This window comes from Jaculus jaculus, chromosome 2 (genome assembly GCF_020740685.1).
Source record: "Jaculus jaculus isolate mJacJac1 chromosome 2, mJacJac1.mat.Y.cur, whole genome shotgun sequence".
Classification (NCBI taxonomy): Eukaryota; Metazoa; Chordata; class Mammalia; order Rodentia; family Dipodidae; genus Jaculus; species Jaculus jaculus.
The window spans coordinates 71,398,687-71,426,468 of NC_059103.1; the positions used below are offsets into that span (position 1 = coordinate 71,398,687).

General features: G+C 38.3%; 1 protein-coding gene and 1 pseudogene across 4 annotated transcripts in view; one reads left to right on the plus strand and one right to left on the minus strand.

Annotated features, from left to right (window-relative positions):
* The window catches only part of Sntg1 (syntrophin gamma 1), a 922,134-nt gene that overhangs the window by 450,018 nt on the left and 444,334 nt on the right, over nucleotides 1-27,782 (minus strand). For 3 of the 4 annotated variants that reach the window (XM_045143328.1, XM_045143327.1, XM_045143329.1), the window contains one exon: nucleotides 4,019-4,070. The exons of the other annotated variant lie outside the window; for it this stretch is intronic. In XM_045143328.1, coding sequence (XP_044999263.1) covers nucleotides 4,019-4,045 — 27 coding nt within the window. In that variant the 5' untranslated portion in view covers nucleotides 4,046-4,070. The remainder of the gene's footprint in view (nucleotides 1-4,018; nucleotides 4,071-27,782) is intronic. 4 annotated transcript variants of the gene reach the window in all.
* LOC101595662 lies at nucleotides 6,481-27,432 on the plus strand (annotated as a pseudogene).

Sequence of the window (27,782 nt, forward strand, 5' to 3'; positions counted from 1 at the left end):
AAATCATACCAGACCTGTAGTTAAAAAATTAATTGATAAAATGTTAATACTACAAATTCAGCAAAGTAAAAAAAAAAAAGTGAAAGAAACTTTTTAAAGAACAACTCTGAATATTAATGGTCTACATTCCCCAATCAAAAGACACAAATTGACAATTTGGTTTAAAAACAAAACATGTTCATGTGTTTGAAGCCCTAATAAAAATATTTTACTAACAATGTCAGACATAATCTTAGGGTGAAAGGATGGAAAATGCTATTCCAAAAATGGAACTAAGAAATAATTTTTCTATTCTAATCCTGACAAAATAGACATCAATTTAAAATGTAGTTAGAAGATATAAAGAAATTTACTTCATACTGATTAATGGAACAATCCATCAAATTAAATTCTACTTCTAAACATATAAACACCAAACAGAGATGCATCTGCTTTCATAAATATTAGATGTATATTCACAACTTAAACACAGCACAATTTTTATGGGTGATTTCAATACTTTACTCTCACCAATATACAAAAAATAAACAGAGAAACAGTTTTGTTTAAAATGTTTTATTCAAATGAAGTCTAGGAAATCTTATATCAGTCCCTGAAGTCCAAGATAAACCACTTGTTAAAATGGCATTTATCCCCAATACTTCTCTAGCATATGAATCACATATTATTCCCTGTGTCTCATTCACACAAGAGCTGTTCATTTGCCGAGACCTTTTTTATTCAAAGAGGATAACATTTTAGTGGAAATAGATGTGGCACAATTAAAAATTAATTATAGGTGTCTGAAGAGATGTCCCAATGTGTAAAGTACTTGCCACACAAGTGAAGACTTGAGTACAATTTCCCAGAACCTATATAAAGTGGGAGGTGAAAATGCTCATCTGTGAGCCCAGTGCTCTTATGGCAAGATGGAAGGTGGAAATTGTTGCCTCCTAAGAAGCTCCAGGCCAGCTATCCTGGTATAGGCATCAGTGAGTAACAAGAGACTGCCTCAAACCAGTCACAAAGTGAGATGTAACACCTGATGTGTGACCTGGAATTCACAGCACACAAATGAGTGCACATGTGCATGCACAGCACACCGACACAAACACACACACACACACACACACAAATAAATATAGACTATCATACAAATCCTCTATACTGTTACTTCAAAAGTAAAATATATGAACTGGTAGAGGCAGAGTTAAAATATGAATAAGCAGTAAATGTAATTTTAGAACATTTAGTGTTATACACGATAGGAATTTGAAACCATTTTAGGCAAATTAATTATTTGAAAAAGTATAGTTTATATGTATGTATGTAAAGTATAATCTTACTTAAAACTTTAAAATGAAAAGAAACATGAAGATTTAAATATAAAAGAATTTAGTAGTTCTCTACAAGATCTTATACTTGTAACAGGGGTTTGAATGTAAAACTCTCCGGCCCCCTTCATAGCCTCATTTGTTTGTGACTAAGCCTCATATCTGATCCCAGCCAGTGGAGTCTTTGAAAGGTGGAGCCTCGCTGCACTTGTTTCACTGGGGGCTGGCCTTAAGGTTTTATAATCCATTCCCCTTGCATGCTACCTAACTCATTCTCGCTGCTTCCTTCCAGCCTTTGTGACAATATATGAAGCCCTGCTGTCTGTTCTTGACCTGCTGACCTGCCATCATGAAACTTTCTCTTGTTTTGTTACAGCAGCTGGGAAGAAGCAGAAAAAAAAAAAAAAAAAAAAAAAACCCAAAATAAACCCCCTCCTTCCATGAGCTGCTTCTGGTAGGTTGTTTGTTTGAGTAACCAGAAAGTAATTACTATACTGACTTTCTAAGCTTTGTACCACCTGTGATGTTTTTCCAAGTATGAACAATTTTAAACATCTTTTTTGCATTATTTTAGGTGAAAGTGAAGAATTGCTTTCTACAATTCATACAAGAACTTAAAATATTTTCCTTAAAGGACAATATTCAGAGAGCATAATATCTAGAGCCTTGTATTTCTTTGGTTTGATTTAAATGCTACCATATGCAACCAAGTCTGTTTTGTTGGGTTCTTTATATATAATAAAGTATTGGAAAATACAACATATTTTCTGTGTGTTCCAGGCACTAGCATTTTGGGAGCCTGTGAATTCTGGGTGCCAGTGTATTTGGGACCTGTATGCTCTGGGCTGGTGAGGGGCTTGAGGTGTTTACTGGCTGTGAACGCTAGCCTGGTGAGGTACTTGGCATGCTTGTGGCCTATGTATTCTGGGTGCAGGTTTTGTGGGGCCTGTGCATTCCTGGTGCAAGTATGTTTGGGCACTGCATGCTCCTGGCTGGTAACAGGAACAGCATATCTGGGGCCTTACACTCTGGCACCAGCTTGTTTGGAGTGGCATCTTTGGGGCCTGCACGCTCTGAGATTGTGAGGTGCACAGTGTGTTTGGGGCCTGTGAACTCAGTGCATCCAACTCTGCAGACCCAAACAGCATCCTGGACTGTGGAGCCTGGCCCCTGCCCCTATTTCTCCCTACTGCTGGCACCAGCCTACTGGTACCTCCTTGAGATATTGTTCCTGCACCTGACATGGAGCATAATACCATCTGGCAATCACCAGCTAGGGGGTACCAGTGAGTCCTCTAAAAACTACTTAGCTGGGCACAGAGGGGGAACAGGGACAAGGGTTAAGGCCCCTGAGGCCCAGAGGCAAGGAACTGCTGTGATTGAGGGCTGAAGAGATTTGAGACCTCCAGTCCAACTGAGACCAAGATTAGCAAGGCTGATCCCTTTAACCTGTCCTTACTGCCTTATCTCAGTCTTTGTTTAAGAATGTGTTTTTTCTTTATTAGAAAGCAGTGAGAAACAAGGACAACCAAAACCCAACAAGACAAGAATAGATAACTGATTTCCTGTCAGCAGATGAACTACCTCGGGCAGAGCATCTAGGGACCAGGTGAAACCTCAGAGCAATTGGTGAGATGAGTAGGAGTGCTGTTTCATGACACGCCTGACAACCTGCACCAGGGAGGTGGAGACAGGCACCGAAGAGACTTAAAGTGCATAAAAGCAGAAATTCAGAAGCTGCTGAGACCTCCACATTAGAATAGATTTAAAACACACCCGCCAGGGCTGGGAGAATTTTGTAAGAAGAGGGGCTGGAAGGAGTGTAAGAGCCCCAGGGTGGGAGGCAATGTGGGGAGGCATTACCTAGCCCCCATAATGATTGACTGATGCTCTCCAACCCATAACTTACAACTCCATGGTGAATACCAGAAACCTCACTAAAGAGGGACCTCAGTGGAGTGAGGACAGGGAGAAGGGAAATGATAGTACCAACACATGATTGATCCATGCAAAACTTCAACTTAAAATAATATAAAAAGTAAAATAAAAAATACAACAGATTTAACTCATTAATAGTTTTATTTTTCTGAGAAGTGAAAAAAGAAAACAATGTTTCTAATGAATTATTTTTAAAAAGCATAGCCTTTCTCCTTAAAAAAAAACAAACAGTTCAATATTACTAAGGGTCTTAAGACCAATCCCTACTGAACCACCCACTTGAACAGTATTTATTATTCTGAAAGAGTAATGACATCAAATTAACTCATACCAAAGTGTGATTACAGTGCCATAGGAAATCTTGATTGCTATATAGTACTATGTAAAAAATATTGAAATATTTGACATTAGAATCACAAAATCCTAAAATCATAGTGCTGAAATGAAACTTGTATATCTTCTAACTTGTAACCGTGTATGTGTGAAGAGTTCGAGCCAACACCTCTACTTGATATCATGAAATATAATCTGTGATAGAGAGGTGTAGTTCAGTTACATTAGACATGCCAAAGTCTGCCAAAATAAGAGTTAATGTCTGAGTACACCTGAAATATTTTGGTTCTCTAATTTTTCTAGGAGAAAATGTACTGTGGAAGTGAAATGAGCACATTTGGACATGCTTTGTTAAAGGCAATGATTGCTCCAGACAATAGGGTCAAGCATTTGTGATTAATAATCTGTTTTCCAAGTCAGAGCCCTCCACCTACCTCCTCACAGGTGGTTCTGAAATCCATGTGCTGTGTCCACTGAGAATGTGCTCTGAAAGACACAAAGAGGGAGTCATAAGTGATAAATACAAAGTTTCATTCTTCTACATGCACAAAATTAAACTCCAAATGGTTCAAGGACCTCAATGTATGACCTGAAACAAATAGAAGAAAAAAGTAAGTGAAGCACTCCAATATATATGCACAAGGGAGCATTTCTGAGTAAAAATTCAGGTATTCAGTAAATAAGCAAACAAATGGAACCTCATGCGGCTAAAATGTTTCTGTGCAGCTATGGAAGCTGTTAATGGAGAAAAAAGAAACAGCATACAGAATGAGAAAAAAGAAATCTTTGCAAGCTAAAATCTGACAGAGGATTAAAACCTTGAATATATAAAATTTTTTTTAAAAACCTAAATATAAAAGAAAGCAACCTGTGGTGGTTTGATTCAGGTGTCCCCCATAAACTTAGGTGTTCTGAATGCTAGGTTCCCAGCTGATGGAGATTTGGGAATTAATGCCTCCTGGAAGGGGTGTATTGTTGGGGGCGGGCTTATGGGCTTTATAGCCAGTTTCCCCATGCCAGTGTTTGGCACACCCTCCTGTTGCTGTAGTCCACCTTATGTTGGCCAGGGGGTGATGTCCACCCTCTGCTCATGCCATCGTTTTCCCCTGCCATCGTGGAGCTTCCCCTCGAGCCTGTAAGCCAAAATAAATCTCTTTTTCCCAGAAGCTGCTCTTTGTTGGGTGATTTCTAACAGCAATGCGACCCAGACTGCAACAGTAAAGTGGTACCGAGGAGTGGGGTTGCTGCTAACACCTGACTATGTGGCTTCAGCCTTTTGTAGCTGATTTTCAAGAGGAATGTGGAAGAAGTTGAAACCTTGGCCTAAGAGATGCCTTTCAGTACTGTAAGTACAGCTTGATGGTCTATCCTGGTCAGAGCTGAAAAGACTTGAAGGCAGTAAGAACTATGGACTGTGAGGTTTGGCTTATGAGGGTGAGAAAGAGCTTTTGCCTGGACTGGGCTAGCAGTTTGTGTGAGAAGCTTGCTCTTGTGCCCATGTCCTAAGAAGTTGTGCAGGGTTGCTTTGCGTAGAAATGAACTGGTGTGTGCAGAGGGATATGGCACAGAAAGAAAAATCTTTGGGTGAACTGTTGCCTGTTCAGCTGCAACTGAGAGATTACAACCTTTGAGACTGGGCTAGCTGACCTGCGCTGGGGCAACAAGAAGAATGTAGACTCTTTTGAAGGGGCCTGAGTGCTCAAGGAGTGTCCTGTTCTTCAATGTCTGCTTTATTCCCCCCTGGATTAACAAATTGGCACCTACCTGGTATCGTGGAGTATAAGAAATGCTGGAAAGAGGGTCATTGAGTTTGCAACACGGTCTTGTGTTTTAGAAATGGCCATGGGCAGTGTGAAGCGGGTTTGCTGGTTGCCTGCATGGAGACCCCATGGGGCCATGAGGATGAACCGTGGCTTGCAGTGGAGACCCAGTGGAGATGCCAGGACCATGAGATGGCTGCCGAGGAGCTGCCGGCCCCGATGAAGTTTCCCAGGACTGTGAGTAGCCTAGCTGGAGGGGTGGAATTGGAATGCCAAAGACTTGTTGCTGGTTAGAATTATCGGACTTGAAGATTTGTCACTGGCTAGAGTTGCTGGACTTGAAGCTACAGAGTTTGATATTTGCCCTGGTTGTTTTAAATCTTGTATTGGTTGAATGTTTCTTTGCTATGCCCAATGCCATCTATTGCAGTGTGAGTATTTATTCTGTGCCATTCTGGGTTTTTTGAGGTTATTTTTTGGTATTATGGCTCAGTTAAAAGATCTTGAACTATGGGGATATATGAACATCATTGAGATTGATTAAAAACTATGGGGACTTTTAAAGTCAGATTGAATGCATTGTATTTTACATCATGCATGGATATCAGTTTATGGGGGCCAGGGGCGGAATGTGGTGGTTTGATTCAGGTGTCCCCCATAAACTGAGGTGTTCTGAATGCTACGTTCCCAGCTGATGGAGATTTGGGAATTAATGCCTCCTGGAAGGGGTGTATTGTTGGGGGCGGGTTTATGGGCTTTATAGCCAGTTTCCCCATGCCAGTGTTTGGCACACCCTCCTGTTGCTGTAGTCCACCTTATGTTGGCCAGGGGGTGATGTCCACCCTCTGCTCATGCCATCGTTTTCCCCTGCCATCGTGGAGCTTCCCCTCGAGCCTGTAAGCCAAAATAAATCTCTTTTTCCCAGAAGCTGCTCTTGGTTGGGTGATTTCTAAAAGCAATGCGACCCAGACTGCAACACAACCCAATCAACAGGTGAAGAATAGAACTGAACAAAAAGTTTTCAAAAGAAATATAAATTATTAGTAAATATTTTTAAAGTGCACAACATCCTTAGCTTCCAGAGAAATGCAAACTAATGCTAGTTTTATATTCATTCTAGCTCTATCTTAGTCAGAATGGCTATGATCAAGAAAACTAATGCCAACAATGCTGGTGAGTTTACAGGGAAAGAGGACCTCTGATTCATACTTAGTGGGGTTACTCACTGGTACACCCACTAGGAATATCAATGTTGAGGTTCCCCCCAAAATTAACAATACTACATGATATAACTATACTACCCTTGGGCTTATAGACAAAGAGCTCTAAAGCCTGTTATAGAACTACTGTTACATCCGTGCTCATTGCTGCTATATAAATAATAGCTAGCAAATAGAACCAACCTGGATGCCCATCAACTATGGGTTGATAATGAATATGTGGCACATATACATAGTGGCACATTATTCATCTGTAAATTAAAATGAAATATTTCCATCATAAAGTAAATGGATAGATACATAAAACTTTATACCAAGTAATGTGACTTAGACTTAAAAAGATAAATTCCACATTTTCTCTTCTGAATTTTCAAATTTTGAGTTCAGTGTATAGTATCTGCAAAGGCATGAATGTTAAAAAATGCCTGGGAGGGCAGGATAATGGAAGGGATAGTAGAATAAAAGTGCTGTGGAAATAGTGTGTGTGTATTGGGCATACTGGGGTAGGAAAAACAAGCAAGGATGAGGGTGGAAGGATATGGGAATAAAGGGATTTGGGAGAGAGTATGCTACAACTTAGGAAATATGAAAAAATATAAGAAAACTTACTACTTTGTAAACTTATTTAAATTATGACTTAGTAGTAGAATCAGATTTTCCATTCTAAAACTTTTTTTTTTTTTCCTCCTCTGATCACAAAGAACAAATGCCAGTGTCTCTTACGCTGGTGGGAAAAGGAGTTACTTAATGAAAAGAAACTTTTCACAGTAGTAAAAAAAATATTAATGAAGATACCTTATTTATACAGATGGATAATGCTGTTCTCAGTAGCTATGGGTATTCAAACAATATCAGTACCAGGTATGGTATACTTCCCTGTAGTTTATTAATAAGCAAGGGCCAAGGGACCTCTAAAATAGTACAGGGTATTTCAGTTCTCTTTGCTGTCCACTAATATACCCTTTAAGAAACCATATCCTTTGAGCTTAGGGCATACAGAAATAAAGGTGAAATTGAGCTGGAAGCACCCTTCCTGCTGGCTTATTTTAAAAACTCTGGAAGGTGCTATAGAAGGCTTTGGTGAAGAAAAGTTACAACAGTGTTGTCAGTAGTTAATCTTTCATTCAACAGCAGTGGTCCCCCTGGCAAGATGGTCACCTGGCCCAGTAGTAAGTATCATACCCGTCATATGGGTAGACAACAGGTCTATGATTGGATTTGAGGCCAGATCCACAAGAAGGAATTCATGCCTGGTATTGAAAACCAGGTTAAAAGTGCATGGCCTGAGAGACCATAGGCCCCATAACAGTAGGGAAACCTACTATTATTGATTTGCTACACATATGTGTTGTCAAGCTGCCTTCTAAATATTTTTATATACATAATTTACTTCTGCTTTCAGCCCTGGACAGAAAAGCTTTCCCCTTTGTCACACCCACAGTAGGAAGCAATTAATGCAGAGACATAGCATATCAAGTGAATATAAGTGACTGAGTACTTGCACCTACACAACACACACACACACACACACACACACACACACACACACACACACACTCCATGGCTCAGGGAATGCAAAGATTGTAAGAGCTGAAATATAGGGAAGAAAACTGGAGAACTCTTTTCCTGACAAAGCCTTGTATTCATGAATTCATAGCAACACAAGACAGGAAAATTAACATTCTGTTATAAACAGGGGAGGAGCATTATGAGATCATTCACATTCCTGGGGGGTAATTACAAGTAATTATTATAGGAAGAGGAATCATTCTCCTCTATGGTATAGCCACTGCTATGTGGGAAGAAGGGGTTCAGTGGTACTGAGGGTATAAGGGAGGATGGGGGTGCATATGATCAAAATACAATGTGTATGTGCATAAAATATATAAAAAAATTAAAATTAAAAAATAAAGATATTTCTTTTAAACACAAGAAAGGGGAAGGCATTAGTTAAGCCTGGAGGGCAGAAGACAGTGTCAGCAACAATGAAACATCTTATATAAAACTAGGTCACAACCATCTCTACAGAACACAACTCCAAGGTCTACTGAGAAAGAGAGGAGTGGGGACAAGGAAAGTTTTAACTCCACCTTAGTGAAGTATGAAGAGGCTACTTCTATCCAGGACCATGGAGACTGTGTCCCAGGCCTTTTACTCACTGGCCTTTGGCTGATATCCACACCTTTAAACTCTCTCCTGGGTGCCAACTCAACCCCACCATTCTTTCTGAAATTTGACTTTGCACATGTTACAGAAACTTCAAAATGATTAATTAAAAGTTATCTTAATCTAGTTATCTCTGGAAGAATGGTTGACTAACCTTACTCCTTCTAATTAAAAATTATATGCATGAATAATTATCTTTGGAACTTAAAATTTATTCACAATCATTGTGCTGCAATGATGTAAGCTTTGTTAGAGTATATAATATTAAGTTAAATCAAATGAAATATCCAATAAACATGTTCATATATGAGTCATTATTACTAGAGTGATGGGTGAATATTTAAATTCACATCAAGTTTAAAAATAGTTTTGTTTTCATTATGTATTGAACTTAACAAAATTAAATACTATTGCCCCAAATAAGTATTTCTGTTATGTAAACAAAACAGTGCCAATTGAGCCAGAATCTAAAAGATAGGTACGTGTGATTTCAAAGTAAAATGTGGGATTTATTTCAAAAAAACTGAAACATTGCTGCCTTTGGGAGCAAGATCATCTGCTTGCTGTATAAGTCTAAATTTGCATGACCAGCCAAGTGTGATAAAATGCAGTGGGAAATGTCATCATGCTGCTACTGATTGGCAGACTGTCACTACTGGATTTTAAATAATAGTGACCATTTTTAATAGCAAACTAACATACCCTGAGATAAATAAATGTGTTTTATGGATCAGTCTTGTGGATTGTCAACCTGGCTGTACTTTCTTCAAATGTATAACATGGCTGATTGCAGTGATGTTGTAGCATAACAAATCATTGGATAATAATACAGAATCCTGATGATGAAAAATAAAACCATCCCTTTACTACAAAAGTAGGAAAAGCAGTATTTATTAACTACCTAAAAAGAGGTGTCAAAATCAATTTCTTATTAGTAACAAGTGACCATGGAAATAGATATGATCTTTTAGTTATCTAAACTTAGTCACATATTTATCTTCATACGTAAATATAATTTGACTGTATATACCTTTTAGGTATTTAACTTTTATTTATTTATGAGGGAGAGAGAGAGAGAAAGAAAGAGAGAAAAAGAAAGAGAGGGAGAGGAGAGAGAAAGGGAATGGGCACACCAGGGCTTCCAGCCACTGCAACAAACTCCAGAAGCATGTGCCATCTTGTACATTTGGCTTTTATGGGTTTTGGACAATCAAACTTGGGTCTTCAGGCTTCACAGGCAAGTGCTTTTACAGATGAACCATCTTTGCAGTCCTACTGTATAGATTTTTAAGATGGTATAATTTATTTTTATTTTTATTTATTTATTTGAGAGAAAGAGAAAGAGATACAGAAATAGGCAGGTAGAAAGATAGAGAATGGTCACGCCAGGGCCTTCAACCACTGCAAACAAATGAACTCCAGATGTGTGTGCCCCCAATGCATCTTGCTTACTTGGGTTCTGGGGAGTCAAACTAGGGCCTTTGCTTTGCAGACAAGCACCTTAATCCCTAAGCCATCTCTCTAGCCTAAAATGGTATAATTTCTTAACAATCGGACTCATTTGAATAAAGTCTGTATCTATATGCTTCTACTAATTTAAGCCTGTTTTCCTATTTTAAATACAAATCTCTCATTCTCTTTCATTAAAACATTAGACAAAAATTCCATTCGTTACTGAGAAAAGAATATTTGAAATATTTTAATTAGTAGGTAACTGTTTTATATTGTAATGAAACTATTTTTAGCCATAATAAATTTAAAGATGAATAAAATGTGTTAAATCATTTAAAATATTTTCTGAGTTTTTATTACATTAATTTTAATGGTATAACTGTTGTGGATTCATAGGAAAAATTGAAATTATCAGAGTTCATATTCACCCATATTCATTATTTTAGTATTTAATCACACGAGCCTTCACTTTGAAACCACACCACATGAAGGTGGAGTTAGTCTACTGTATCCTATTATTCAATAAAACACTAATATAGATACTTTGTGACTTTAATATGTTCTAAATTTAAAATTTAAATTTAAATTCTACTTGAAGAATATCACCCTCAATTATCTGGATGGGTATCCTCTGTTTCATGGGAAATTATGATTAGGAAAAACACTGAGGTTTCTCTGAAGAAGATATTCTGTCTCCAGATTGTAATAGCTTCTGCCTAAGAATTTCAGGTCGGTTAGGCTGGAGTAGTATTTCAAAACCACTATTCTGTTTTTTTAAATTTTTATTAGCATTTTTCATGATTATAAAAAAAAATATCACATGGTAATTCCCTCCCTTCCCCACACTTTCCCCTTTGAAATTCCATTCTCCATCATATTACCTCCCCATCTCAATCACTGTACTTACATATATACAATACCAACCTATTAAGTACCCTCCTCCCTTCCTTTCTCTTCCATTATGTCTCTTTTTAAATTACTGGCCTCTGCTACTAAGTATTTTCATTCTCATGCAGAAGCCCAATCATCTGTAGATAGGAACCACATATGAGAGAGAACATGTGGCGCTTGGCTTTTGGGCCTGGGTTACCTCACTTAGTATAATCCTTTCCAGATCCATCCATTTTTCTGCAAATTTCATAACTTCATTTTTCTTTACCGCTGAGTAGAACTCCATTGCATAAATGTGCCACATCTTCATTATCCACTCATCAGTTGAGGGACATCTAGGCTGGTTCCATTTCCCAGCTATTATAAATTGTGCAGCAATAAACATGGTTGAGCATGTATTTCTAAGGAAATGAGATGATTCCTTTGGATATATGCCTAGGAGTGCTATAGCTGGGTCATATGGTAGATCAATCTTTAGCTGCAAAACCACTATTCTTAATCACCATGTTACTCACAAGCCATTCAAACTCAGCTTCTTTGGAAGATCTTAAGAAATACAGATATAGACTTTTACAGGTTTGTTACTAAGAGTAATTCTAAACACAGAAACAAATATATTTTTTGAATTGATTCTAGGACTTTCAGAATTAATTTTCTGATTTGATTAGATTTAAAGGTACTAAAAACTTTATCTCCAGATTAATAAAAATATTGATAATTCATGGTATAAAGAGATAATATATTCATTAAAAATGACATTGTAGCATACTACTAAGTAAATCATCATATAAGGTAAGGTTATTTTGTGACCATGTGTGATAACTTAAAACATTTATATCAGACAAGTCTAATAAGAATGCATGCTTGCTCTGAATTATGCTAACATCAATAGACAGGAACAAAACTTAATGGTAGACTTTAAATTGATAGCTTAAACTATTCATAAGTGATCTAAACATTTCAATGTCTGTCCTAAAATATATCCTAATCTCTTCTACCCATAAGAGTGAAGCTTCTTCACAGTAAACCTAAACATAAATTCTTAACCTCACAAAGTATATTCTGTTACAAAAGGACATTGATTGGGAGAAAAAAAAACAGGAGGTTAAATATTGACACAGAGTCATATGTGACAATTGCAATAAAGCTGATAAAAGCCTGTAAATTTTGGTCCTGCCTATCAAGTATATTGATGAGACTCACTGACGTATCTTCCCTCAAACTTCAGTCATTCCAACCATCTTGCTTCTATACCTGAAGTACAATAAAATACCAAAGGATGAAGTATAAATTGTGACTCATAAAGACAGATACTGTCTTTAAAAGAATTTCATATTCATTTTCAAATTTACTTAAATATAATTTTAGGGAGTTACCTCTTTATTTCTAGCATAGAGTACTTAATCAAAAGTGACTAATTAGATTTCTTCTTCTTTTTTTTTTTTTTCATATTGGCTGCCAATCTCAAAGGAAAACTCCATGATGTCAGAGGTCAGTATGGCAGGAACAGAGTCTGGACATCACCCCTGCCAGAGTAGGCGTGAAACAGCAGCAGGAGAGTGAACCAAACTAAGACAGACAAGCTATGGCAAATAAACCTGCATGTCCACCCCCTGAAAAATACCACCTTTAGTAAGGTTACATCTCCTAAATTGCCACCAATTGAGGACCAAACTTCCAGAACACATGAGATTATGACGGACACTTAATTAAAACCACCATGTTCTTCCCTTAGCCCCCATAAACTTTCAAGCATCCATCATGTAATATGCAATGTATTCAGTGCAACTTTTAAAAAGTCCCCATAATTTTATCAGTCTCAGTATTGTTCAAACATCTACATAGTCCAAGGTGTATTAGCTGTGAGCTGCAAACTCCAAAATGCATAATTGCTCAGAGTAAACATTCACACTGACAAAGGAAGTATTGCAAGAAAAGATTGAACCAATGTAAGATCTAAAATGAATATGCAAACATCAAATTCTGTAACTCCAAGTCTGATATCTGTAACCAGTGACAAATTCTCTGGATTGCTAATAACTGATGCTCCAGCTTGTCTGCTAACACAATAATCCATCCTGAGCAGGCAGTTCTCTTCATCAGCCATCCCACAGTCCTGGCATCTCAATACAATCCTAGGGTTACCAGTGCTACCCAAGATACATCCCATTGCTCCACTGAATCTCCCTGCAGGGGTCCAACAATCATGCCTTTCATTGCCCAGTGGCCATTTCTAGAAAACAAACCATTCTGCAAGTCAAATTACCCTTTCCTTTTTTCCTGCATTTTTTGTACTCTCATTGTACCAGGTATGCAACCAAATTTATTAATCAAGTGTGTATGTGGAGGTGGAGGGGGGGAATTAAGCCATCTTTGAAGAGCAGGATACACCTTAAGTGTTTAGGCTCCCTGCTGTCAAGAGTCATCATTCTTCAGGCTGTTCCAATGCAGAATGCTGGCCAAATCTCAATCAATAGGGTAATCTCAAACAACTGCAGCTGAACAAGCACTGTTTCCAGCCTGAAACATTCATGTCTTTCTCTGCCATATCCATCTGCTCACACCAGTCCATTTCAGCACTATGCCACCCTGCACAAATTCTCAGGACAGGGGAATAATGTACCACACCTATCAAAATGCCTCTATCCCAGTTCACACAAAGATCTTCTTCCCCTCATAAGTCAAACATCACAGTCCACAGTTCTTCCTGAATTTAGGTGTCTCAAACTCTGACCAAAATAGTTCATAAAATCCTGCTTACAGCACTACAAGGCAACCACTAGTGTAATATTTCAAACTCTTTCCCATTCTTCCCACAAATCAGTTCCAAAAGGCCAGAAGCTACACAGTTAGGTTTATAACAGAAATGCATCAACTCCACTGGTACCAATTTTCTGTTTTAGTTTCCCTTCTATTGTAGCACATGTATTATACAAAATACAGTTTCACCAGCTGAATCCTGAGCATGACTATTGTAGTTTTCCTTTGGAGAGTAAGTAGATCTAAGAATCTGGGAATTGTACATAGGGTGTCATATTGATAAGAGGTGTTTTGTAATGGTTATGTTTATATGTCAATGTGGCTAGATTATAATTTTAAATATCAATATTAATCAAGATGTTGTTATGGAGAGGATCTTTTTTTAGATATGAATAGGTAAAACCATTCTGTAAGATAGAACACAATTGTTTACTCAAGGAGATTTAGCTTGGCAGTTAACCCTATGGATTTCTGATTTGCCAGATATTATAATAGCATGAACTGAACTGAGCATTGGAGCTTAATCTCTTGAAATACATGCACAGTTAGAACCTGAATCTACTGGCACTGTGGAGAATCTTAGCTGATGTTCTTGTAAGTGCCACGGAAGTTTTATCTTGCTATTATGCAGCATTATGTTGACAGAACTAAAATACCACATTTCTAGGTATTCTTAAGCATTCATTAAGAACAATTGACAAGAATGAGAAATTTCATTAGCAGAATATATTATATGCGTAACAGATTTGTGGACCACGAACAATGCTTTGGGCAATGATGATCCATGAATACAAAAGTGTTGCCATAATATAGTGTTAACTAATGACATCATAGCTATCTTAGCTTGTGTAAGTAAATTCTACAATATTTGAATAATGATGAAATCACCTAATGATTCATTTCTTTGAATAAATAACCCTGTGTTTATAGGAAGAATAGCTGCAATTCTAACATGCTATAGAATATGGGAAAACATTTCATTTTGCAGATAATTTATCAATGATACAATTTAACTCATAAATATTCAGACATACTAAATTTTAAACTGCAATTATTATGGCCTTAACTATATGATTGCTCTTGAGTGACTGTCCCATATTAATATGTACAGCAACAAACACAAAATTTCTAAACATTTTCATTTCTACATCCAGGAAAAATAGTCTTTTGAATTCATATTAGCTAGCATAAATTTACTAGTGGAAAATAAGGATTTAAAAATTATCAGAAAAGTTCATCACTTCAAATATAAAGATAGGAACAGCAATGTCTGTCTTTAGTAAATAATATACTAAATGATCTTTAATGAATGCTAATACTGAATTTAAATATATGCCCTCTCATCTTTGGACTAGTTAGAATTTCTGCAGCAAACTAAGGTTTAAGCTTCCCCACAAAAATTGACTGAACATGACCCACCAAAGGTCACTGGTAAGACCCTATTGCTGAAGACTCCATAGGCAACTGACATGTAAAATGGAATGGCATGGCTGGAAGCCAGGAGAGAGTCAGTCCCCAGACAGTCAGTGTGTCTAGTGCCAGAAGGTGATACATGGGCGACTGGGGGAAATTACCAATATCTGTCCAAGCAACTCGTGGTCTAACCTACTCAGCAAGAAATAACCTGATGTGATGTCCACACAAATGCAATAGTGGCCCACAGCCATGGTGGGGAACCATCTGCTCTTGATTTGGCTAACTGATCCCCTCAGTGGTCCGGGACCCATAGCTGGAACTGGAAAACAAGTCAGGACCATATCCAAACATAAGCCCACTCTCTAATATCAAACTACCATCAATCATGGGGTACAAGAGGGCCTACACCTATTAAACTCTCTATTAAAAAAGTAAGGGTTATCTCAATTCTCTGGGTGCTAACTTACTGTCCATTGGAGAATCTGCTTCCCTTTTTCAGATAGATGCAGATCCTAAGGAGAGAGCTGCCCCATCATACCTCAAAAGGGGCCCGACTGAAACTAAGGAAAATTGGCAAAACAAGCAAGGGTGATGTTTTCCTGATGAACTGGATACCAGCACAAAGGGGAAGGAGACCAACACAGAAAAATCAACTCCTACCAAACCAGAGAGCCAGGGCCTCAGAGGCCCCTAACACCTCATCACTGAAGCAGACCAAAAATGAACCCAGCATGGCTCAGGGAAATTTTGCGGAGGAGGGGGCAGAAAGAATGTCAGAGTCATATGTTGGTTAATGATATACAAAGACATTTATCGTACCAAGAACTGTGGGCTAACTCCACAATGCATGACCCACTTACTTCAACAAGGAGGGGCCATTGGGAGGGGGTAGGTCATGAATGAGCCTAAACAATGCTACCAAATTGCCTGTATTTGCTGAAAAGAAAACTAGTAAATTAAAATTTAAAAATATATAAATAAATAAATATAAAATCATGAAAGAAGAAAAAAAAATGTCTGGCCAGTGGAAGTCTGTTTCTACTACTTTTATATGTGCATGATCCAATAAATAGTGGTGACAGTCTGGTACCCAAGAAAACTAAACTTGTATATGAACATTTCCTGAGTGCTCAGAGAATTCTATCTTTATGACAAGGGTCTTCACTGTTGGCCTCTGGCCAGAGGTAATGCTTCTTTTAAATAAATCTAATACTTAGAAATTAACCAGATATATTGTCTTCAATTATGTTGAGAATAAAAACAAGTACTTATCCAGTTTGTCCAGCACCATTTGTTGCAAAGTGGATAACCACATGCAGGAAACTGAAACTTGATCCACACATTTCACCATGCTCTACACTCAAATCCAAATAGATCAAAGACCTCAATATAAGACCAGAAACTCGAATACTACTGGAAGAAAATTTAGGAAGTACTTTCCATGATATAGGAATGAAAAAAGCATTCCTGAACAAAACCCCAGTAGCTCACAATCTTAAACAGTCACTCAACCAATGGGATCACGTGAAGCTGAAGAGTTTCTTTATAGACAATCATACAATAAGCAAAGCCAATACATTACCCAGAGAATGGGAGAAAATATTTGCAGGTTATCCAACTGATAGAGGCCTAATTTACAAAGAACTCAAAAATCTAAACAGTAAGAAGTCAAACACCCCACTCACAAAATGGGACAAAGAGATGAAGAGGCAGTTCAGAGAGGAAGAAATACAAAGGGCAAACACTCACTTAAGAAAATGTTCATCATATCTAATCATCATAGAAATGCAAATTAAAACAACTATGAGATTCCACCTTACCCCAATAAGGATAGCATACATCAAAAAATCAAACACAAATAAATGTTGCCTAGGATGTAGAGAATTAGGAACACTCATCCACTGTTGGTGGGAATGTATGATGGTACAACCACTTTGGAAAGCAATATGGAGACTCTTAAAAAAGCTGACTATAGAGATACCAACAGACTCAGTTATTCCCTTACTGGGCATCTACCCTAAAACCTTCAAACCACAGGCCAGAGAGATTTGCTTAACAATGTTTGCAGCGGCTCAATTCATAATAGCTAAGAGCTGGAATCAACTCAGATATCCATCACTAGAAGAATGGATAAGTAAGATGTAGTATATCTACACAATGGAATTCTATACAGTAGTAAGAAAAAATAACACAAAGAAATTTGAGGAAAAATGGGTGAACCTGGAACAGATCATTCTCAGTGAACTTACTCAATCACAGAAAAAAAAAAAAAAAATCGCCACATAGTCTCACTCATCTACAGCATCTAACCTGAATCTACCCAAGATACTTACATACCCCTCAAGCATCTTATGGACTAGACACTAGGATGGATGGGGAGGGAAAGGAGGGCATCGAAGGGGTGTGAAACACTAATGTAGACCCAAATGGCAATGGTACTGTAAAATTCTACTTCCTAAAAGGCAGACCAAATGGCTGAACCTTCATCAGACCCCTACAGGAAACACCTGAACCACAAGACACTGGAGGGGGTAGGATCAAGTCTAACCTAAAGCCTCTACATCTTCCCTCCCTCCTTCTCCCTCTCCCTCTCTCTCTCTCTCTCCCCTCTAACTCCTATATATTAGTTACCTTTTTTCCTCATTTTCTTAGGGGACACTGACATGTAACTCCCAGTACCAGCATGGGGCTATCACCCACAATGAGCTTTTGATCAGAGAAACCTACAAGGTTTTCTAAAAGAACAACAGATTTCTGTCAGAGTACTTGATGACCCACCAGAGGTTAGTGGTAAGACCCTATTGCTGAAGACTCCATAGGCAACTGACATGTAAAATGGAATGGCATGGCTGGAAGTTGGAAGAGAGTCAGTCCCCAGACAGTCAGGGTGTCTAGTGCCAGAAGGTGCTACATGGGCAACTGGGAGAAAAAAAACAATATCTGTCCAAGCAACTCGTGGTTTAACTTACTTAGCAGCAAATAACCTGTTGTGATGCCCACACAAGTGCAATAGTGGCACACAGCCATGGTGGGGAACCAACTGCTCTTGATTTGGCTAACTGATCCCCTCAGTTGTACAAGACCCATAGCTGGAGCTGGGACACAAGTCAGAACTATATCCAAACATAAGGCCACTCTCCAATATCAAGCTACCATCAATCATGGGCTACAAGAAGGCCTACACCTATTAAACTCTCTATTAAAAAAAAGTAAGGGCTATCTCATTTGTCCTGGTGCTAACTTACTCTCCATTACAGAATCTGCTTCTCTTTTTCAAATAGATACACATCCTAAGGAGAGAGCCACCCCATCATACCTCAAAAGGGCGCCGGCTGAAACTGAGGAAAATTGGTGAAACAAGCAAGGGTGATGTTTTCCTGATGAACTGGATACCAGCACAAGGTGGAAGGAGACCAACACAGAAAAAAAATCAATGCCTACCAAATAAGAGAGTCAGAGCCCCAGAGGCCCCCAACTCCTCATTACTGAAGCAGACCAAAAATGAACCCAACATGGCTCAGGGAAATTTTGCGGAAGAGGGGGCAGAAAAATGTCAGATCCACATGTTGGTTCATGATATACAGAGACATTTATCGTACCAATAACTGTGTGCTAACTCCACAATGCATGACCCATATACCTCAACAAGGAGGGGCCAATGGGGAGGGGGTAGGTCACAGATGAGCCTAATAATGGTACCAAACTGCCTGTACTTACAGAATAGAAAACTAATTAAAAAAAAAGTGCTATGACTGAACTTCATCTTTGTCACCAATATGTGTTAAACAAAATAACATTCCAAATTTATGCATGCTTACTACAAACTATGCAATTCTTTCTCCTCAAATGCTTCATTAACCAGGCAACTGAAATGATTATAAACTTCAAAAATTACATGGATGCAAAAATTTTTGAAAACTGATTTAGTCATTATGTAAAATAGAGTAGAAAGTACTGATATAAAAATCAATAGAAGTAAGATAAACATTTAAAAATAAATATTGGCTACACATTATTTGAATTAGAATTATTTAATAAAGTCAGAATTTAAAAAAAAAATTCCACCATGCTTTTATTATTGATTTTATACAGTCTTTCAAATTCCCTTGTTACTCTGAACATTAAATTTCCTAAATACAAATAAATTGTCTATGACTTTGAGGTCTTCAAAACTATGAAATATTCCATAGTTCGTATCTCAAATCCAAATCTAGTATGCACCTGATCTGCATATCATTCACATCTTCAGGTTAAAAATTAAATTTTTTATTCTTCCTTACTAAATTGATTAAAATGGCAAGATTGAGCCCACTCTCCATTATCAAGCTCCCACCAATGATGGGCTACAAGAGGGCCTACACCTATTAAACTTGCTCTATAAAAACAATGGTTATACCATTTATATGGTTCTAACTTTACTCTCTGTTAGAGAATTTTCTTCTCTTTTTCAGAGAGAACCAGATCCTAAGGAGAGAACCAGTCCATCATACCTCAAAAGGGCCCCAGCTGAAACTAACAGTAACTGGGAAAATAAGCAAGAGTGCTGCTTTCTTGATGAACCAGATACCAGCACAAGGGTGAAGGAGATAGACACGAGAACACTCAACTCCTACCAAACCAGATATCCAGAGACATAGAGGCTCCCAAGACCTCTTCACTGAAGTAGAGCTAAAATGAACTCAACATGCCTCAGGAAAATTTGCAGAAGAGGGGGTATAAAAAAATGTCAGGGCCACACGTTGGGTCATTGCACAGAGACATTGCCTCCTACCCATAACTGATGGCTAACTCCAAAATGCACGACCCATATTTCCCAACAAGGAGGGTCCCTGAAGAAGGATGAGGATAGGGAGGAGGCTAATGATGTTTACAACTTGACTGTATACACTGAGCATGAAACTAATTTTTAAAATGGCACGAATGAGGGCTGGAGAAATGGCTTAGTGGTTAAGTGCTTGTCTGTGAAGCCTAAGAATCCCAGGACCAGGCTCGGTTCCTCAGGACCCACATTAGCCAGATGCACAAGAGGCCGCACACATCTGGAGTTCGTTTGCAGTGGGTGGAGGCCCTGGTGCGTCCATTCTCTCTCTCTCTATCTGCCTCTTTCTCTCTCTGTCTGTTGTTCTCAAATAAATAAATAAAAATAAGCAAAAAAATTAAAAAATGGCACGAATGAAAATAAAAAGTATAGAATTGATTTTCTTGTTTTTACAAGTTGCTTGTTCATTTAGAAATATGCATGATTAAAAAATAAAATAAATAAAATTTAAAAAAGATCTGGAGAGATGGCTTAATATTTAAGGTGCTTTCCTGCAAAGCCAAAGGACCCAGGTTTGACTCTCTAGGACCCACATAAGCCAGATGCACAAGGAGGCACATGTATCTGGAGTTGGTTTGCAGTGGCTGGCATGCCCATTCTCTCTCTCTCTGTCTCTCTCTCTCTCCCTACCTATTTTTGTATCTGTCTCTCAAATAAATAAATAAAAATTTAAAAAATTAAAAAAAGAAATATGCATGTTAGAGATATTTCTGCATGCAACTTTAACCTTTCTACATCAGTGACAGCACAGAAACCTAGTGACTTTGAAGCTCATGGCTTGATATGAACCTCAAATTGTAGACAAGGTCCAAGATAGGAACCTTCAGGCCAAAATGCTTCTCTTCTAAGATATTTTATTGTTTGTATGAGTACCTTCTTCATCTCTGAAGGAAATGTTAGGATATCCACATCTATCTAGGCACAGAAATTTAACATAAAATTTGTCTGTGGTAAGACAATCAAGGTATGCCATTTCTGTTTTTAAAAGCCAGTGTGTGTGTGTGTGTTTCCATTGGAATTCTTTCCTCCATATGGATATTGAGCACTATACTTTACAATGATCTTCACTCTCCTCTTCTGTATTTCTGGAAAAGTTTAGCTATAAGGCATGAAGTTAAATAAAATAAATTCTAAATTTCATATAGAGGAAGTACTTAAGAAGATATATGGATGCAATTTACTATAGTAGGTAGGGTAACTTTCTTTCAAACCCATGAGGAATCACTTCTTTTATTATATATTTTTTAAGTAGATTGACAGAAAGTTCTGGGATGAAGGAGGAAGGCAAATCCAACAGTCTAATTTAATGAAGATTCACACAGAAGACAGATAAGACATGGATAGTACTGCATTGCAAATTTGGAATCCTAGCCTAAACTAGCAGGTAATTTACTGCTTGAAGCATGTATTTAAATATTTTGATTCTACTTCTCTTTTTTATCCAATGAGGAAAATCAACATTGATATTTTTCTCAAGGAGATAAGTACTTTGGAAGATGTGTAAATTATTATAGTATGAAAGAAAAGAATATTAACACTTCAAGAAAAATTGGGCAAGACAAATCAGAAACGTATTTTACTCATTTGGAACTCATAAACACTCAATTCTTAACAGTAAGAGTCAGGTCCAGCTTTTAGGAATTGCTAATTTTATTATAAACATGAAGTGGACAGTGCAAATGACATACATAATTACAGTTGTGGGAAACCAGAATAACTCTCCACAGAATATGAATAATGGATAAGCTGAAGATAATTAAATAGAAACATAGTAGGAAGCTCCCTGCCCTTCTGTTTTCCTGAATGCTTGACATATTTATAAAGTCAGAAGACATCTTGCTTTCTTCTTCTCCTGTGAGAACCAAGGTCAACCTCTGCAGACAACTTTGGACTCTCACCATCCTGGATATTAATCTTTGAAAATTTACATGAAGTGGTTATACATTAACTAGCCTTTATAATAATCTGCATTCTTCTCAGCCTCCAACCATAAAGGTCAATGTCTTTTTCTCTGTCCTGTCACTTTTCTAAAAAATGCAATGATCTTTGCTGAAGGTTCTATATAAACTGCAACTCAAAGTCATACCTTTTGGACACGCCTCATTCCCTCAGTAGTTTCATTTTCTGTCATTAGACTTTTGTTCTAGAGTATACTTCAACTAATCTATGTGGCTTGCTATTTTTTTTTTTCAGACACAGTCATGTAATATTGTAATTATTCATCATTCCATAAGAGGGTTTTTGAAGGCATGTCTTATCCTAGACTCTTTGAATGTCAATACTATTCTAAAACTCTCATTACATAATTATACAGTTAGCACTATCCCCTGTGATTAACTGATTAAACCCAAGAATTTCCCTTCTCCTTGTCTATTGGCCCATAACTTTCATGATGATCATGACCATGGTTCGTCAGACTACCCCAAGTTGCCTCCCATATGTTGGTCCGCCTTAGTCTCTGTTACTGCTTGTTCAGGTGCCAGCTCCTCTGTAAATTGTATTTGTGTTCCACATAACTTCTGGCCTCTGCAGTTCTGGGGCTTATCACCAGGCTGCCACCATCCCACTGCCAGAGCACAGTAGCTGCTGACTCAATGCCTCCCCCAGCTCTCCCCACCCCCGCATGCCTGAGAGGTCTATTGTGATCAGGCGAAGGCAATGGAGAAAGCTGAGTCCACAAGAGTCAGTGAGCAGCATCACACAGCGTGCACTTCTGAAATAAACGTGTATCCATTCTCTAGTAAGAGATCCCCAGTAACAAAGCAAGGGCAAATTTTGCTCTGGAAATAGCTGTACACATGTTATATTTTCAGTTTGGAAGGACATTCACTCATCCATTCAGATCCCAAGTTCCTACCATCCAGGTTCCATTACCTCCTCTTTTGTGGCTTTTCCCTCCAAGTGTCCTGGACATTAATGATTCACCATGAAAACATTTTTTTTTTTTTTTTTTTTAGAACTATGGTCAGGAGGATTTATTTATTTATTTATTTATTTATTTATTTGAGAGCGACAGACACAGAGAGAAAGACAGAGGGAGAGAGAGAGAATGGGCACGCCAGGGCTTCCAGCCTCTGCAAACGAACTCCAGACGCGTGCGCCCCCTTGTGCATCTGGCTAACGTGGGACCTGGGGAACCGAGCCTTGAACCGGGGTCCTTAGGCTTCACAGGCAAGCGCTTAACCGCTAAGCCATCTCTCCAGCCCACCATGAAAACATTTTGATTTAAGTGGGAAAAGGTTTCCAACCTGTGACATTATCAATTTGACCATAATCAGCTGTGAGGGGTTATGCAGGCTAGGTTAACCTCTGTGCAAGGAAGTCTATGAAGGGATAGCTTGACTTGGTTAATTAAGATGGAAGACCCACCTTAACTGCGGGCAACATTATCCCATGGGCTAGATTCCTGCACTATGTATATATAAAGTTGGTTGGCTGAGCAGACACACTCTGCTTTTTTACCTCACTACAGACTGAAAGTGATTAGATGCCTGAAGCACCTGCAGCCATTCTTTCCCTGCTATGGTAGACTGTAAACCTAGAATTATAAACTGGAATTAACCCTTCTTCCCTTAAACTGATCTTTGTCAGGCATTTTAGTATTTTGTCCCAACAATAAGAAGATAACTGATACACAACCAAAAATAATTTGTACTATTTTACAAAAAGATCAAATCACAAGGGCATTTCAGTTATTTAGACATGGAACATTCTGATTTATCTAAATGTTATATCGTAACCCAATATGAAAGAAGCATATATGCTGAGAAGCTCACATTGATGCAGGTGTAAAGGAAGACAGCACTGGGTCACATTTTCTCTTTCCCACTACAAACTACATTTCCTGAAATGAAGTTCAAAACTATAGAATTTTTGTCATCATTCCCTATGATTTATGGTCCTCCCTTGTGTGGGAAAAGACATCACATAAAGGGACCAGAAAATCAGGACCCTTTGCTGACCTTAATGCAATGGAAACTCCCATTTTGTGATACATGGCAACCTATATAAAAGATAACTCACTTGTGTACACAAAATTGTAAAAAAGACACTGAGGACATGGATTACAGTAACGGAATTTGAAAGTGTTGTTACAATATTCTATGCAGAAATTAGGTAATCGTGATCTTTTCATCATGCTTCCAAAAAAGTAATGCTGATATTTAAACTAGCTACATGTTTAGGTATGAAGGAAACACAATTGGTCATGCTATTTTAAAAATATTACCAACGTAAGAATGATACCCTTACCACCATTGTTTCTATACCCAATCTTTGTGTACAATGAGTTATAATTTTTTAGTTTTGTTTTATTTTCTGAGGCAGAGTCTCACTCTAGCTCAGGCTAGACCTCAAACTCACAATGATCCCTTACCTATGCCTTCCAACTGCTGGGATTTAAAGCATGTTCCACCATACCCAGTTATACTTTTTGATAGATAATACTTTTTTATTGAAACCTAATCATGAATTGAAAAGGGCAACACATTATGACAATGTAATAGCATGAATGGCTTTCATGGGAACGTGAAGAACTGACATTAATTGGGAAAGTTCTCTATGATTTTAATATCTTAAGATTACTAATGAGAGAGAAAGAGAGAGAGAGAGAGAGAGAGAGAGAGAGTAGATATTAATGGACACTCCAAGACTTTTTGCCACTACATATGCCAGACATATTCCACTTTGTGCATCTGGCTTTATGTGGGTAGTGGGGAATCAAACCTGAGCTGGTGGCTTTTCAAGCAAGTACCTTTAACTGCAGATGCATCTCCCCCAGTTCTTGTGCTATGCTTTTATAGAAAAAACAGCTACAAAATGAGGTCCTGCTCATAAATTAACTTCATTCATAAATATGTGTAGAGGTTGAGTTGTATTTCACATGAATGTATTATAAAATTTACTATGCATATCTAAATGTAATCACCTTCCAAAGGTCCCACATTTCATGTTTTTGTTATCTGAATATTTGACATATCTGACATGTCACAATGGGGATTATACATTTCACTATTAAAATCTTGTGGAAAACTCATTTCAAATAACAGTACTAAATAAGGGATAACCAAATAAAATTACAATATGGAAGAATAATTATATGTTGGCAATAATTAAAATAAATCACTCTTATCAACAGGGCTATTAGTCATAAAGACTCTTAAACATTGTTTCAATTTATGAATCCATTAAATATCTAATCAAGGTAACGGAGGATAAAAATGATAAAGTAAGCAGAGCCTTCAGAATCATTTCCATACAGTCTCTTCTTTATAATGTCAGTCTAAGAAAAGCCAAAAGAAATACATACACTTTGTAAGCTTTCTTGATAGCAAGCCCAAATTTAAAGTATGGACACAGTGATGTTTAAATTTGTGTGAACTCTTCCTTTCATCATGGCTCAGAAGACTCATAAGGACATTATATGAAAGATCATTGTTATGTGTGGTGTAAAGTAGGACAGAGACACACCACCGTCCCAAGTGGGAAGAAAAAGTACACATTTAATATTAGAGAGGAAATCCTGTCTAGAATAGAATTCAAACCACTCACAAGTTAGTCTGAAGCTACTTAAATTTGCTACTATTTAGTTTCTTCACCTATATTCTCAGGTAACCCTAGCTATGTCTGAGGGGAAATGACAGGAGTTAAGTTAGGTAATACATATTTAGTGGATTAGATGCCAGTGCACATCAGGGAGTCAACAGATGTGAGAAGAATGAGCGTTTACACAGTAATAAATTCAAATGAAACACACATTTCTGTGCATGAATAACTCCAAAATAGAGCAAACAGAACAATGTCATCACAGACTGTAGTGACCTGAGAGGATTAACACACAAAGCCAAGCTTCTGCATCTTTACTACAGGGAGATATTACACTTTGTACCTCAAAAGGCTCAGCCTCATCACAGAACTTAAGCAAAAGGGGCCAAGTTTGTTCATTTCCTAAAACGAACCCAACACGGCTCAGGGAAATTCGCAGAAGAAGAGGCAGAAAGATTGTTAGAGCCACACAGAGACATTGCCCTTACTCATAAGTGATGGCTACCCCCACAGAACAGGACACACAATCCCCAACCAGGAGGGTCCCTGCAGAGGGGGAGGACAGGGAGAAGGCTAATGATGGTACTGACTTGGCTGTATATTCACTGCATACATAACTAATAAAAATAAAAAAAAGAGGCCATTTTTTGGAGGAAGTCCCAGGAAATAAATTCTGTGGGGCCTATAAAGGAAAGAAATAAGATAGAGAAAAGTTTTGACAGAATTTCAGTTAGAGAGGAGAGAATATGACCATTGAGGCCAGCTGTGTTTTTCTCGGCACCACTTTAGGATAGTACGTTTGTCTGGTGTGGCAGAAAATTTAAGATTTTGCGGGGGTCGGAGAAGCCGGGGCGGTTTAAGCGGCTTCCCTCCTGACCCCAGCCGCCCAGTCTTGGCCCCCCTGGCCCCGTCCCGACCCCCCGCGTTGGCTCCCTGCGGTCCTGGCCAGGCCCCTCGGTCCGGCACGCTGGCGGCCTCGGGAGCAGCCTGAAGCCCATGAGGATCAACGCGGTTCCAGCGTTTCATGAACCATCGGGCTCAGCCAATGGCCGCTATAAACAGACTTGCTGTGAACATGCTGCTGACTGTTACACACACGCGTTCCTCATTGTTCCAGCCCTTGTGGGCAGTGCCCTCCTCCATCGGCTGTCCGATGACTGCTGGGAAAAGATAACGGCATGGATCTATGGGATGGGCTTCTGCACCCTCTTCATCGTGTCCACCGTAGTTCACATTGTGTCATGGAAGAAGAGCCATTTAAGGACAGTGGAGCATTTTTTCACATGTGTCATAGAATGGTTATGTATTTCTTCATTGCTGCTTCCTATGCTCCATGCTAAACACTCAGAAGTTTATGCGCCCTTCAGTGCTGCCGTCACTAGAAGCACAGGCCCATAGATTCTGGCTTCTGCTGCCTCGGTTATACAAAGGAAATGTAATTATCCGTTAGAATAAAAATTTAAATCTCCGTGAACTTGGAACCCTGGATCTCACATGCATTGGTTTATCTGGCTCATGGCAGCTGGAGGAACCATTTATGTATTTCTCTACCATGAAAAGTATAAAGTGGTGTATCTCACAGTGGGATTTTCTCCAGCCTTAGAGATGACGTCTATGAATAATACCGATGGACTTCAGGAACTGGCCTGTGGAGGCTTAATTTATTGCTTGGGAGGTGTGTTCTTCAAGAGCGATGATGTCATTCCGTTTGCCCATGCCATCTGGAACCTGTTTGTGGCCATGAGGCAGCTGCGGTGCATTACTATGCCATTTGGAAATACCTATGCCAAAGTCCCACAGACTTCATGCGACACTTATGACCAGTCTGTGTGGGGTTCCAAACCAGTATTAGCTTAGTTGTGACACTCAGGAGTGGGGTTAAGAACTGAAAGTGGCACAAGGAAGGAAAAAACTCTGCACTGACATATCTATATCTATATCTATGTTTATATCTATATCTAAGTCTATGTCTATATCTATATCTATATCCATATCCATATCCATATCCATATCCATATCCATATCCATATCCATATCCATATCCATATCCATATCTATATCTATATCTATATCATCTATATCTATATCTATATCTATATCTATATCTATATCTATATCTATATCTATCTATATCATCTATATCATATCTATCTAATTACTGTGAAAGTAT